The sequence below is a fragment of the Zonotrichia albicollis genome, chromosome 10 (assembly GCF_047830755.1).
Source record: "Zonotrichia albicollis isolate bZonAlb1 chromosome 10, bZonAlb1.hap1, whole genome shotgun sequence".
NCBI classification, from domain to species: Eukaryota; Metazoa; Chordata; class Aves; order Passeriformes; family Passerellidae; genus Zonotrichia; species Zonotrichia albicollis.
The window spans coordinates 4064911-4079517 of NC_133828.1; the positions used below are offsets into that span (position 1 = coordinate 4064911).

Below are 14607 nucleotides of genomic sequence, written 5' to 3' on the forward strand. Positions count from 1 at the left end.
CAACAGCTTGGTTTGTGTGGTGTCTTCCTGCAGTGTATTATTTATTTGGTTGACGTGTTCGAAAACTGCGAGCGTAAGAATTAATAAAGGTTATTAGTTACTTTCCATAATAAAATTAGCTGACCTTTAAGAGCATTATACAGGGGCTGTCTAAGTGGAAAAATGACAGAGTGCATTTTTATTCTGGTAGCCATTTCGATTACTAAATCTTACAGTCACAATATAGAAACTACGCATGGTGATTAAATGTGGCTCTTGACTGTATATTTGCAGACAACAATGAAATAAGTGGAATTTTTGTGCTCAAGACAGAATTTAACCCCTCGGTTACGGTTTCGCCCACATCTTGTATTTCGTTCCATTTGAACAACACAGAAAAAAAAAACCAACCAAAACCAAAGAAAATGCAACTTAATTTTGTAAAATCGAGTGTCCTTTGGAAGCGGCAGCGCCGGGAGTTCACTGTGGTTTTTCTGGAGCGTGATGATGTGCAGATTCCTGGAGCAGCCTGACTTGGGTCTCTGTCAGGCTGCTCTCTGTAGCTGGGCACATACAGCTCACTCAGTCAGCCTGACAGTCTTTAATCATCTCAATTTATCTGCCAGTTGAAAGGGAGACCTGCCTTCCAATCCAGTATTGGAACATAAAGTTCACACTCCCACCTGTATTTTTAAGTTGGGGACAGGATGCACCTCGTTTCCCAAGTAGCTGTTACAGCAAACTTCCTTAATTTTTTTTTTTTTTTGTACTGAATAATGACATTTTTAGCTGTGCCATTATCTAGAAGAGATTTTATAAAGGCTTTACTCTTTATTGTTATTTTTGAAACATGATTATCTATATAATGACAGTAGTATGGCTTGGATTTCAGGTGAACTTCAGATTTGCTTGTGCTGCTGCATTGTACTTTTTCAATTTTTGACTAGGTCTTATAACATTTGTTGAAATCCTTACAAGATATTCATCTATTTGTAGCATCATATAGGTCTGGCTCCCCATCTGTCTCTGTTTTTCATGACAACGAGGCTCTGGTACATTTTTTTTAATTTTAGTTCTTATTCATTGAAGCCCACTGTAATGCTGTTTCTGTCTTAGCTGTTTGTCCAATAGGTTTATTGATCATTTGAGATAAAATAAAAGATTTATTCATAGGGACAAGTATTAACCAGCTATCAGTGAATTCAGTTTAGTTAGGTTAGTTTTTCTACCTTATGAAAAGGAATGTAATCAGAATCCATTTATGTGCTATTAAATAAATAAAAAAATTACTAACTTAATGTAGTGCCAAAAGCTAAGAAATACTGGGGAAGAAAAGTTCTTAACTGAATTATTTTCTGCTAGGCCATATTTTTTAAGGGTCTCATAGAACTTTTATACTTTAAAAGTAAGGTTATGAATCTAAGGTTCAGATTCCCTCCAAATAAATCCTTATTTAACAGGATATCCCTGAGACTTTTTTTCCCCCTTCCCTCTTTTTGTTGGTCTTTATATTATTTTTTTTTCCCTTTTTCACCATTGGCAAGGCAGACTGAAACAGTCTCATCTGGTTTAAGTAAAAAATCTTTGCATTACTTGGCGGTGGTTTCTTTTGTACGTGGTGCTTGGAGCTCCTTGAAGCTGGAGCGCACAGGAAATGCAAATCATGCAAATCATCCTCGCGCTGACGATGTACAGTGGCGTGATTGAGCAGCAGTACGTATGGCTCGTGGGCTGACCACATGAAAGGGCTCATTTAAAGACCAGATGAGCCCAAGCTGGCTTAAGTTAGACTATGTGTGAGCTTCAAAGCTTGTAGAATAGCATCCTTTTTAAAAATAAATTTATTTTATTAATAACACCTGCGCCGAGTTCTTAAACAGTGAGAACATGTATAGATGAACGTTACATTGAGTAACAGGCCATGCTTAAATCAGAAGGGCAATATTGTTGGTGGTTTTTATTTTTTTTTTTTTTTGTGGAAATCCAGGTATGCATTCATATGGGGAGAAGGTGACCGCAGTCTAATGCACTGCAAAAAAAGTCCAGTTCGTGTTTGGTGTACATAAAACCCAACTATTTTCTGCCTTTCAGGTAAAAATGAAAATAAATGGAAGATAAAAGGGAGTTTTTCCTGTGCAGCAGGGTTAAGAACAGGTTTTCTGTAAGTGCTTTTGAGTGCTGAGAAGAGGGAGGTTGATTGCTGGCTGCTTCGAATTTCTTGGTAACTGAGGGAAAAAATCCTGCATATTATTTTTCATACTTCTCAACAGCTTTTTAGTAGTTTCAGGGCTTTATCCTTCCAATAAAGCTGAGCCCTTGTGCTGTGGACTCTGGATCTTGAAGATGGTTGGGAGAGCAGCTGTGGTTGGAACACTGGGCTTCATCAGCAAGCCTTGAGATGGACCTATGGACACAACCTCAGTAAAGGGCAAAAATACTAAAAAATAATAAACATTTTTTCATATTAATCTGGCAAAAAAAGAGTGTCTGGATAGGTAAGAGTATCCTTAAAAATATTCTTACCTTTGGTAGTATCAGCATGGGTGGCTCTCTTCCTTGTAGTGAGTCTTATTCCTTACAAGTCTTTTTTGTTTTATTCAGCCCTCATTCGCTTTCCTTTGGATGTTTTTAAAAGTTGAGATTCATTCAAATAATGTAACATGACACAAAGCTGGAAAATGTCAATCTTGGACTGTTTCTGTGTCATCTTGTTTAATTTTTACTTGAAACAGTAGCCCTGAGGAGGTCTGCGGTGGGACTGGGCAGGACACTGCACTCCATCACCCTGACGGATGTAATTCTGGCTTGATTTTTTTCACCAGTTCCTTGCTCCTTCATTTTGTTCTTTCTGCTAATACACAGGAGCAAGAGAGAAGGAAAAAATGAATTTTTTATATTTTATCTACCAGATTGCTTCTTTCTCATCAAGTCAATCCACAGGTCCTGGAACAGGAGAACGGGATATTTCATTTTTTTTCTCCCCATTCTTTTACACATTAATTTTATTCTTCTCTTTAATTTCTTATATGAAGCCAAGGGGAGAATTTCACCCCTTCCATGTACCTGCAGGCTGGGGCAGCTCCCACTCTGCTGAGCACATATGAGTGGGGTCATAGGGCTCAACAAGGAGTTTTGAGTTCAGCTGGGGCTGAAATATTGAAGTTCCTGCTTTCTGTATGGCTTGTTTATATATTTGTTTATTTTAAAGGGAATAAACCCCTGCTGGTTAAATGGATGGCATCCCAAAACCATCATGGAAAGGAATATTCACAATAAATACTGTTTTTCTAAACCTGTGATTCTTTACAGGGAAAATTTGTGAGACTTCTGGGCAGGTGTTTATACATCCAGCACAAAGTTTGTGTTTTAATAGAAGAAGCAATTTAAATCAAAGATAATATTAAAATATCTTTTATATTCAGTGTAAGAAATACCAAGATACAGGAGCTAACAGAGAAAGCAGAAAAGAAATTTTACTGCTTGTATCTATAATAATTTAATATAATTTAATATCCATTTCAGTGTTTGACAGTAAGTAAGGATTACTTAAATATTTGTACCTAGGAGCACAGGGCTGTATAAAGATCTTTGAATTTTCAAGTTAATTTGTTTCTTCCAGCAATATAAAGAGATATATACAGAAAATTAATCCCATATGATTGTACAGCTACCATTGCTCCAGAACTTTTTGGAAATGCTTTCCAAAGAACATCTCCAGTCATCTTGACAAACAGCTTGAGTCAAGTTTCCTTTTCAGGAGCTCCTGAAAGGTTTTATTTTCAGTTCAAAGGCATTGCTGGGAAAATGGTGTTATTTGGAGACCTTGACCAAAAACTGCTTTCCTTTGCTCAGCCTTTGCAGATATGAAATCTCCTTGCCCAGCCATCTTGAACAGATTTTTAGATTTCTGTCATGGAGAGATGCACAATCTTTTTTCAATAACAAATTAGCTCTTGTCAACAGTTTTCCTGGCCACAGTTTAAATAGCTCAATTCAGAATGTTTCATAGCTTTTTGGTGGATTTTGCTAGAAAATATGTGCGTCTGTAGTATTTATGCATTGTGTATCTGCATGTGCAAGCACGCAGACATCTGTGCACGTACGTCTCTCTGGGAGTGAAGCTCTGAGATCTGAAAATGCTGAATCACTCTGTGTGCTCTAACTAAGATAATATTTTGGGAAACCAGTCAGGTGCTGTGGTGAGCAGGGTCCATGAGATACATAAACACTTACATGATCTTACATGAGCTGATTAAATCACTAGACCATGACATGCACTTATCTTCAGCTCTGGCTTGGCCTCCTGACTTCTCACTGGTTCACTTGGTGGCCCTTGATAAACAAGCCTTGGCCTCAGTTTCTTTTTCTTAAAGATTAGAAAGGATGTGGTGTGGTGGTCTGACTTTTTAACATACGATTTCAACCCCAGAGGCAGATATTTCTCTTATTTTCCTTGGGAATTATGGGAATTCAGCATGGATGCTTTATTTAATTATAAGAAGAATTCTGAAATGATAGTTGTGTGTGAGATGTGTTGGGAAAGCATGGTTTGTGAAACACATGGAAGCCTAGAAGTATTTTTATCAAGTTATTATTTTATTATTGGGTTTTTGGATGTGGGGAAATACCAGCATCTTGCAGTGTTGAGGTATGGGTTGCTCACTCAAGGGTCAGATCTGTGTTGTGTAAGTTGACCAAACATGACTGTAAATGTCTAATGTCATTGTTAACCCTGCAAAACTCTCAGCCAGGAGCTGGAGAAGAAAAATGGGCAAAAGGTTTGATTTCCATGGTTGTTAAATTCTCTCATGAGTTTGACATACTCTCTTTTCCTTTGAATTTTCTCTTGTTTGTTCCAGCTCTTGCATCGGTCCCTTACGTCCCCTGTCAGGAGCTCCAAGCTGCAGAGCTGAGATCCTTTATTTCCTTCTCTTTCCCTGGTTGCATTGTAAATAAAAACCCTGTTATGATAACATGTGAAATAAAATGGTAGGACATCAGTATAGATTATCCTTAAAATCATGTTATGGAAATGGAAATAAAGCAGCTTATGGTATATGCCAGGCATGATGCAAGTGATATTAAATAAATATATGACTGAAGGGTTCCATTCATTCCAAATGCTCCCCTTTGTGATCTTTAGCCATGTTTGTAGCGAAACCTTTCTTAAAGCACTTAAAGCTTAATTCAGAACAGACAAAACAATTATCTTTTGAAAGTCTGATGAAATATGTTTGGCAGCTTTTGAATTTAGGCGAGTGTTTGTCTCACTTCTTTGAAATCTCACTTCAGTCGGTCGCTCAGCCATTTCAGTGCAATCCTTCAAATCTGGTAGCGAGTGTGGGCTCTGCTGAGTTACAGAAATGTTCTAATCAGAAAGTGGAAGGGCTCAAAATAGTGTGCAGTACACAAAACTTGACATTTTCCTTATTGATGTGCTTTTGGATATCAGTCTACCTGCTGTCCCTGTGTTTTTGATGAAGTGTTGGTGGATAAATCACTGTGGGAAGGAGCTTGTCCCTCCAAAGACAAGTCTGGAGACCCTTAAGCATTAAATTATTTTAATTTCTTGGGGAACAGAAGTGTCACTTTATCTTCTCTGAGTAGAAATTATGAAGGTTTATGCACCAATGTGTAACTGTTTCTCATAGGAAGAGGTGGCAGAAGACTGATACTGCACAATGTATTTTTATAGTTGAACTATGTCATGAACATGGAGCAGAAACATTTAAATTGTGGATCTGATTGCCACTTTGCTGAGCACATGGAAGAGTTTGCTTAGCTTATATTACAGCAGGAAAGTTGTGGCAGCAACAAATATTCTAGAAGTGTGAAGGGCATTTGGGAGAAAGACATATTTCCCCTTCATTTTTTTTGTAAAATTTGATAAAAATACTTTTTTTTCATACATGTATACGGATGACTTTGTGAATTCACTTTGTGAATATATATTAAAAATCACTAAGTTATTCCTAATGTTCTGTAGTGCTGCCTGCTCCTGACAAACATCTGATACGGATCATATGCCTCTAAAAAGAGAAGTTCCTCGAGCAAAATATCCCCATGAAAACAGGTTGGAGACACTCACATTCTCTCGCTCGCTCTCACTCACATGTTACATTTTGGCACGTTGTAGGAGCAGGTAGCATATCTACTACCTGCTGTTGAAAGTGTTGAAGATACTGAATTATTTATTCCATCTTCTGCACTATCCAAACTCGTTTTGGGTAGTTTGACACATCTCGGTCTTCCATATGGATACTTCATGGTGACAGAGTTGCCAGCTGCTCAGGTTTTATGACAGTCTGAGTTTTTTCGAGGACTGTATTAGTTTTCTGGGAGGAATCCTGCTTTTCCTGAGGGGTCCCCATTCTTAGGCAGTAGTTATGCCTTGGGTTGATGCTCTGGAGTGGGAGTTTTTTAGGAAAATTAGCTGAGAGAGTCCATAAAAATAATTTTTAAAGGACTTATTGTTTGTAGATTGTGTGAGATTAAATCAGAACTGTGGGATATTAGAAAAATGTGAAAGCCATTTGCTGAGAAAGTTCCTTTTAGTCACAGTCTTCAAATTCCTTAAAGAAAAAAAATGTTTAGATATCAAGGTGCACAAAGCAACATAAAAAGAAGTCTGGAATACTTTTGAAGACAGGATTTTCAGGGCATTTGAAATGTAACACTAAACAGTCAGCAAAGCTTCCCCATGGCAGGGGCTTGGAACTTGATGGTGTTTAAAGTCCCTTCCAACCCAAACTATTCTGAGATTCCATGATTTCCTCTGCAGTTGCGCAAAGTGAGCGGGTCTTCTGTGGTTTTAAAATACAAAATGTGTAAACCTGAAAATTGGGGAGAGAATTGAGTTTTTACTTTGCCAAAACTTACTAAAATAATGGAAAATGAGTTCCACTCATTTGTTGTTGTACTTTATGCAAGTGTCTCTTGATTCAAACCTTTTTTAAGGGAAGCCCTGAGTGTTGTGGTGGGTCTGTGCTGTGCTGGGTCTGATCCCCTTTCTGTGGGATAGATCAGCCTTGCTTGCAGTGGGATCCTTACATCCATGATGTTTCCTGTTTGCTCTGTGCCATCCTGGATCCAGGCTGACACCAGGAGATGTGAAGTAAGGATGCTCAAGGCTTGCTGTTCAGATTAAGAAGTGCGGTTTTGTGCAGCCCTAGGAATTCTCTGTGCTGCTACAACCCCTTGGCCATATTGCCTTGTTCATGCCAGGCATTTGACATATTTGGCTTCTCTCCAGAGTTGGACAGATAAGATACCAAATTAAATTAATTTTCAGCTGTACAACCAATAAATAATGCTGCCTAAATGTTACCTAATTGAGTAGAACATCAGTTTTGCAAACATTTTTCTCTTAAAATGTCATTTCATTATACATCACTGCATCCTGTATATTTACCTGTGGTGAATTTTTTGCCTTCAGTCACTATGCCCTTTATTTATCTTTCTTCCTACTTTTTCTTTGCTCCATCACAGCACCTATTTGAGCAGAATTAGTCTGTCCATCTCATACAAACCACCCAGCAACAGCCACTTTGCACTAGTAGGTTATTCTGATTTGCTTATTCCCTGCTCTAATAAAATTCCTTTGCTTCACTGTTTGTTTCTGATGGAATTTGAGTGAGGAGGGCGATGTGGACTCGTGGTTTCTCCTTCCCCCCATCACCACAGCTCTGACTGCTTGGTCCTGACCTCTCCCTTCGTGGGAACAGAGAGGCCAGTGGAGCCCATGGTGAACAATCTGGCCACTAAAGTAAAAATGTGCATCTGTCAGTAATTAATTGAAGCCAAATTTAATTACAAATCAGGGAAAAAAATAGTACCACACACACTTAATAAAATTCAAGAAGCTCCAGTGTCATTGCCTGAAAAGCAAAGCAGTTCAAACAGAGTACACCCCCCTCAAAAGTCTGCCCTGTGAGAGTCTCTTTCAAGCTTACTTCTTGATATTACATAGAGAAGTAGTTTTGAGTCACAGTTTTCACATGGTTTTTGATATCTTTTTTGAGTTAAAGGTCATAAAAAATAATAGAAAAGTGTTTAAGACTGGTTCTGAATTGTGTGGGCTAAGGATCTGGCCTGAAATTTTGTTTGATATTTGGTTCCAGTACAGAAATACTCTGATCAGCTGGTTGAAATAAAGAAACAGAGGGGTAAGGAGAAATTGTGAGAGAGCCCAAATGATTTGCAATTAAAAAATGCATTTATGTAATTTTTAAATTTTTGAAATGGTGTATTTTAAAATAAAAATACATTGAAAGAAGGGATTGGCAGTATGAGTTGAAACCAAGCTTTTCCTTCCTGCTTTATTTTAGCATACAAGGCAACTCCCAAATCCTAAATATTGAACTGGTAGCAGCCATGAATATTTATTACTGTACTGTATGTACATATAGCAATTACAGCAAGAGGAAAAAAATATTTTTCTTTACAATTAATATTTGTAAACGTTTATGAAAGTACATAGAAATAAATAAGACAAACACATGGCCTAATTAAGATGAAAGGCATGACAACCCTTGTGATTTGTTCTGAAAAATAGAGACCATTAAAATAGTAAGACTTAATTATTTCTGTAAACATTGCAAATTATCTTTATCTACAAAAACCTTAATTTATGAGTTAAAATATCTATAAGCATTTTTTGACATTTGTACATTCTATGTCAAAAAATTATTGTTAATTTATTATTTATTATACTGTCTACTGTCACATATTACCACTTATTAGTATTTATTGTTCAGAAATTCAGTGTTGTCTATTGTGTAATGGGAAAAGGAAAAGCATTTATATGTGGTTGTAATTTGTGTGTTCTTGGGCTAGTGATAAAAATGCAACTTCTGTAAGTTGATCATATAAAAATGTGTGTAATAACAAACAAAAGTAACTGGTCTGTTAAGATTACAGGCATTAACAGTGCTATTTGAGACACAGTTCACATTTGAAAGGGAACTTGAAGCCAAATGCATGGACTTGGCCAGTTGCTGGGCTGAAATCAAGGAAAACTGTGATGGAGGAGCCCTGGCCACGAGGTTTGGTCTGGAGGCACTGGGAGCCTCCATCACCTCTGGAGCCCTTTGTTTCTCCAGGTGGATGTGTCTGTGGTCAAACCTCTTGCTTTGCCTTGGCCTTTAAGGGGGCAACATAGGGCAGAATGGATTCCACTATATATTCCAGTTTATCCAAACCAGAAATAAAGGCACAGGATGGTTTGGGTTGGAAGGGACCCAGAACTCATCCCATTCCACCTTTCCCTATCCCTGGTTGCTCCAAGCACTGTCCAGCCTGGCCTTGGACACTTCCAGGGATCCAGGAGCAGCCACAGCTTCTCTGGGCACCCTGTGCCAGGGCCTCACTGGTTCAGTCAGTGCCACCTACTGAACAGTATTATTTTAGTGTTTATTTTAGCCTTTTCCCCTAAAAGGCTCATATTTGTAGCCATATCCAAATGTTGGTCTGTTTTATTGCAGTACTGCTCCTGGAGGATGAAGAGTGCTCGTAGCTCTTTTCTGGGATGCCAGATCTTCAATCATAAACTCATTTTACTGTGGATGTAGTTGTTTTGCAGCAGAGAATTGTGGCTTGGGGTTTTATTTGTGGAGCAGGAGAGTCCTTGCTGCTGCAGGATTGTGTCCTACAGCAATCCCCCTTTTCCAGGGACAGCTGGGTTACCTGTACTGCCACACAAACAGTGGCCACGTTTATCTGTCCTTTGTGCAGAGCTTCTGCCAGACTGAGGAGCATTCCACTGCAAATCAGGTGCTGTTGTAAACTTGCTTTGTTCTGTGAGCCTGGCGGATCGGAGAGCTCAGCCTCCATATCCATAGATACATAAATATGCCCTGTGTGGTCTCCCAAGGGGAAGGCAAAATGTGTTTTTAGTTAAGTTGCATGGGAATTTAATTGAAAGATTTAGGGCAATGCCATAAAAGAGTAAATCATGGCTGCGTGACACAAAGAAGATTTATAAAGCCAAATAAAAATACTTTAGCACCTTCACTATTATAATTTCCTTGATAGAAGTGGAAACCCGTATTAGTCATTTTGTCTGCTGGTAATTAAAAAAAAAAAAAAAAAAGGGCTTTTAGATTTTACTGACTTTCAGTTGTTTGGAGTGAAATAATGGGGAAGACAGTAGCAAAGGGCAGAGAATTCTGTGGACATGTCACATCTCTGAACCTGCAAGTGCACTCAGCTTCCTTCCTAGGAATATTTATTTGATTTAAGCACATGCTTAACTAATTTCACACAAGCAGCTCCTCAGAAGGGCTGTGAACTGATTCAGATGAAGCACAAGCGTGGCTTTAGACTGCAGTTTATGTGGATGGTGGCCCTGAAATCTGGCCAGTCTCCAAGGCAGTGGGGCTACTGCGCGTGGGATGGTCGTGCTCTGTGCAAGAAGGTCACTTGTCACACAGCAGAATGCTCAGGGATGTTTTGGAGAGGAGATCTGGGGCAGAACTTTAGGAATGTGACCTTCAGCACAGGTTTAGTGAGGATTCACTCACTGTATTTATTGGAGAGCACTGTATATATTAAATGCTGCAGTGTTGATAGGTCTCGATAAGGACACCATAATAGCAGTTGAATTGTAGGGGGTTTTGTGAGATGGTAAGTTAATGATGTAGCTGTTAATTTGAATTTAGCAGACGTTTTAAATATAGGTTTCTCTTACAGAGACAAAAGTTGCAATTTAAAGCTCTTTGGTGGTCTAAAAACAGCTTAATTCTCTAGTAGCATGGTAATAAGTACTAATCCAGCTTATGCAGTGATTGTAGTATGTCATGTTTGTGAAAGATTGCCTAACTCTGCTTTCTCTGGGTTTTATGTTAATTTTTTTAAATTAAACATAAAACCTTATAACATCTTTATGCTGAGATAAACTGTTCAATTTAACTTGTGCTCAAGCAGCAGCTGTCAGGAATTATCATGTTTTGAGCGTTCTTGCCATCACCTTGTGTCTCTACCTCCCGGATACACTCCATGGAATGATAAAGCTCACCTTGTTAGGATTTATTACTTAAATAATAACCCGAGGTAAAATGAAAGTTGATGTCACACGGAATGACAACTGACATATATTTATGTCGCACATTCCATTATAATAAACTTTCCTTTCTTCCCCTTGTAATAGGTGTTAAATGGAAATACGCTCCAGCATATCCTCCAGTGCCCTGCGTGAGTCCATTAGCCACGAACTGGCTGCTCTGTGGGCATGTTCACGGGGACTCGTGCTGTCAGGTGTTATTTAAGCCTGGAAAGCCAGGGAAATTGGTTAGTGCTGGTAGTTAGCAGCTTCTCTGCCAGTAAAGAAGCAGCCACGAGAGCCTCTCAGAGTGGGGATAAATTCTGGAAGTGCTGCGAAGTAACGGAAGTGAATCGAGGAGGGTGTTGCCTAATTAGTGGTTTTATTTTAATTCTTTTCCTTGCTGTAAGAAGCACAGGCAATGCCATTTCAGGCTCTACATCTGAATTTGCTAGTTGTCACCACAGTTTTCTCTTGACACCGGTTTATTGTGCTGAGCTGGGCAGTGATAAGCGATCTGCTTGTTAGTTGAGTCTTATCACTTTCTATTTACAGTGGAGAAAATTTAGATCTACCTCTTGCAAGCTTTCCAAGTTTTCAGCCTTTTTTGCCATGCTAGAAGCCAGGCTCCATTGTGCTCTAATGATGCTATTGAATTCCTCCAGTTTGCCTAAGCCAAGACTGCAGACACTGTTTTTTTGCCTGTGGCTATAACCATCTTCTTTTTTTTCCCCTCCTAATTATCCCATTGTTGATCTGAGCAAGTTAAGATGCGTCAGAGCTACATGGTATTGTCCAAGTTTATTTCTTGGATCTGTTCTCATTGTGCTCTCCATTGTCCTTTTCTCTCCAGTCAGTGTGTCAACCCTGGCACCTCCACTGTCTGCACTTCCCATCCTTGTTCTGTGCTGGTTCCCCCGGTTTCAGTCCCAATGTGCTGTCTTTTTTCCCCTTTCTTCCTTCAAACTCAGCCAGGTTCATCAATACCAGCCTGTGTAAGTTCTGTTTCCTTCCCTAATTCATGGTAGAAAAGAATTTTTTTAAAAAGCAGGAAAGGAAAATATAAACTATAATGCAATCCAGAAATGGAGTCCTAGAATGGTTTGGGTAGAAAGGACCTTAAAGCTCATCTTGTTCCATTCTCCTGCCATGGGCAGGGACTTTTTCCACTATCCCAGGTTGTTCCAAGCTCTGTCCAGCCTGGCCTTGGACTCTTCCAGGGATCCAGGCGCAGCCACAGCTTCTCTGGGCACCCTGTGCCAGGGCCTGCCCACCCTCACAGGGAACAATTTCTTCCTTTATATAATGTGTACCTATCCTTTTTTAGTATGAAGCCATTCTTCCTTGCCCTGCCACTAGCCAAAATTTTTCCAACCAACCATTTAATTTCATTTTTGCAGGTTTTGGGGTTTGTTCTCTCCAGTTTGCATTTTTCTTTGTCACTCTGGTGCTGAGCAGGGATTTCACATTGCCCCCAGGAAGCTTTTCCTGCTGTTCTTTGAGCCTGGCACCCAGGTCATTATGAGGTCCAGAGGTCATTACTCACAGTGACAAATAAGTAATGGCTTACCTAAAACTATTTTTTCCTCCTAGTATGGCTTGTAATAAACCTGAGCTCATATCTTAATTGGCATTCTGTGTGACAGGCCCTTTAGAACCATCAAATATTTGATGAACAAGGCAATAACAGTCATCTCTTACTTTCGTAATCCTTTCAGATCAGCATTGACCCAGGTTGATGAAGATGGATACAGGATCTATGCCCTAGGAAGTGTTTGTTCTGTAGATACAGGTTATCTCAGAAGGGTGTAAGTTAGCAGAGATATGATATAATATATATGATCTAGATAGATGTCTAGGGAAGTTTATGAGTTTTGAGGTTGGCAGCCAAAATCAGAAGTTTATCACATTAGTGATGTCAGTTTGGCAGTAATCTTGAACACAAAATTCATGTAGAATTTTCAATAGAAAGAACGGGAATAATAGTAGGAAAAAAACTTTAAAAAATATTTTAGAAGAAGAAAACATTGCATAAATCAGTTCTGAATCTGAATTACTAAAATGGTGGATAGCAAAAAATACCTAATTCAGAAACAGGCTGTGTTTAAAAGCAGTTTATTAAACTTAATATTCTATATGCAGTAGATACCTGATCTCAATTCTTTCTGTTTTTATAGTCCCCTGTGATAAGAAATACAGGAAAAAAATATCTGAGGCTCTTAAGCTCTCTGCAAGTTCAGGATTCACTTTGCTTGGAAGCAGAGCTAGCCAGGTGCCAGGGGATGCTCACATGCTTTTGGTGAAATGCAGGGAAATCTGCCACTGGTTACAGTAGGGTCAGGATTTCATATTACACATTTAAATACATTCATTTTCTGATAGCCTGGGAAGTTACACTAGGCTAAGGTAGCAGCTTGTTAGTGGTGTTTGTGCCTGCTTTATCTAATTGAGGGATGTGTGCAGTGTTGTGGACTGTGGAATAGCAGGAGTGCAGCGGCAGGACTGGGGTGCAAGGGTAGAAACAACATTTCATTATAGAGGATACCTAATAAAAATGTGAAAATAAAACAGAAAAAGGGTGGGGGGGGAGAAAAAAAAGAAAAGCGGACCATACTAGATAAGTGCAGTGCATAAATCAAAAGGGTTTATGTCATAACATGAACATGTGCCATTCCTGCTCATATATTGAATTTCAGTAGTTGGTTGCATAAAGAAGTAAAGTGTAATGAAACTGGCAAGCAAAGTATTCCCTAGCCAGCCTTATCTTTGTTCCATTTGTCCTTCAGATACAGCTTTTCTTGCCTTTTTCAATAAAATCCATCCAGCTTTTTTTTTTTTTATTATTATTTTGCATCTCTCTGTAACTGAGCTGGGAAGACCGATGAGATTCGGTGCTTTTCTAGTTGGGTTCTTAGCAGCTGCTTTTTAAGAGATCAAAACTTCGAGTGCTGCTACATGGTATTAAGGCTTAGCTATTGATGTGTCCCTATAGGGGTTATGTTTTTCTTGGGGGGGAGGGAGTGGGGAGCAGGGGAAGGGGTGACCCCTGCGAGCACGCTGGTTGGCAGTAAACACTGCTCTCCTTGTTTTCCAGGATCCTCTTTGCAAGCTCGGTGCTTAACCTGGCTGAACTCGCCGCCCTCCGCCCTGACCTTGGCAAATTGAAAAAGGTCCTCTACTTCCATGAGAACCAATTGGCATATCCTGTCCAGAAATGCCAGGAAAGGGATTTTCAGTATGGATACAACCAAATTCTTTCATGGTAGGTGTGGCTCTCACTGCTCCTTGTTATTTAAGGTGTCCTGCTGTCTACAGCATTGTAACCCCGAGGAGTCCTTCTGCATATACTTTTTTTTTTGTATGAATTATTTTTCTATTTTTATTTTGTATTGATTGTTTTGGGTATTAATTATTTTGTATTAATGTTTTACAAGACCATGTGGTGGCAGGAAACGGGGGATCAACCTCAAATGGAAAGAGAAAGGTTTAGATAGGATTTTAGGAAGAAGCTCTTCCCTGTTGGGGCAGTGAGGCCCTGGCACAGGTTGCCCAGAGAAGCTGTGGCTGGCCCTGGATCCCTGGCAGTGTCC

General features: G+C 39.2%; 1 protein-coding gene across 10 annotated transcripts in view; it reads left to right on the top strand.

Moving 5' to 3' along the window:
• Nucleotides 1–14607, top strand: part of GTDC1 (glycosyltransferase like domain containing 1) — a 274478-nt gene that overhangs the window by 70019 nt on the left and 189852 nt on the right. For 9 of the 10 annotated variants that reach the window (XR_012581891.1, XM_074547857.1, XM_074547858.1 and 6 more), the window contains one exon: nucleotides 14112–14279. The exons of the other annotated variant lie outside the window; for it this stretch is intronic. Coding sequence is in view for 8 of the 9 variants with exons in the window: in XM_074547857.1 (XP_074403958.1) it covers nucleotides 14112–14279 (168 nt within the window). In the remaining variant the exon portion in view is untranslated. The remainder of the gene's footprint in view (nucleotides 1–14111; nucleotides 14280–14607) is intronic. 10 annotated transcript variants of the gene reach the window in all.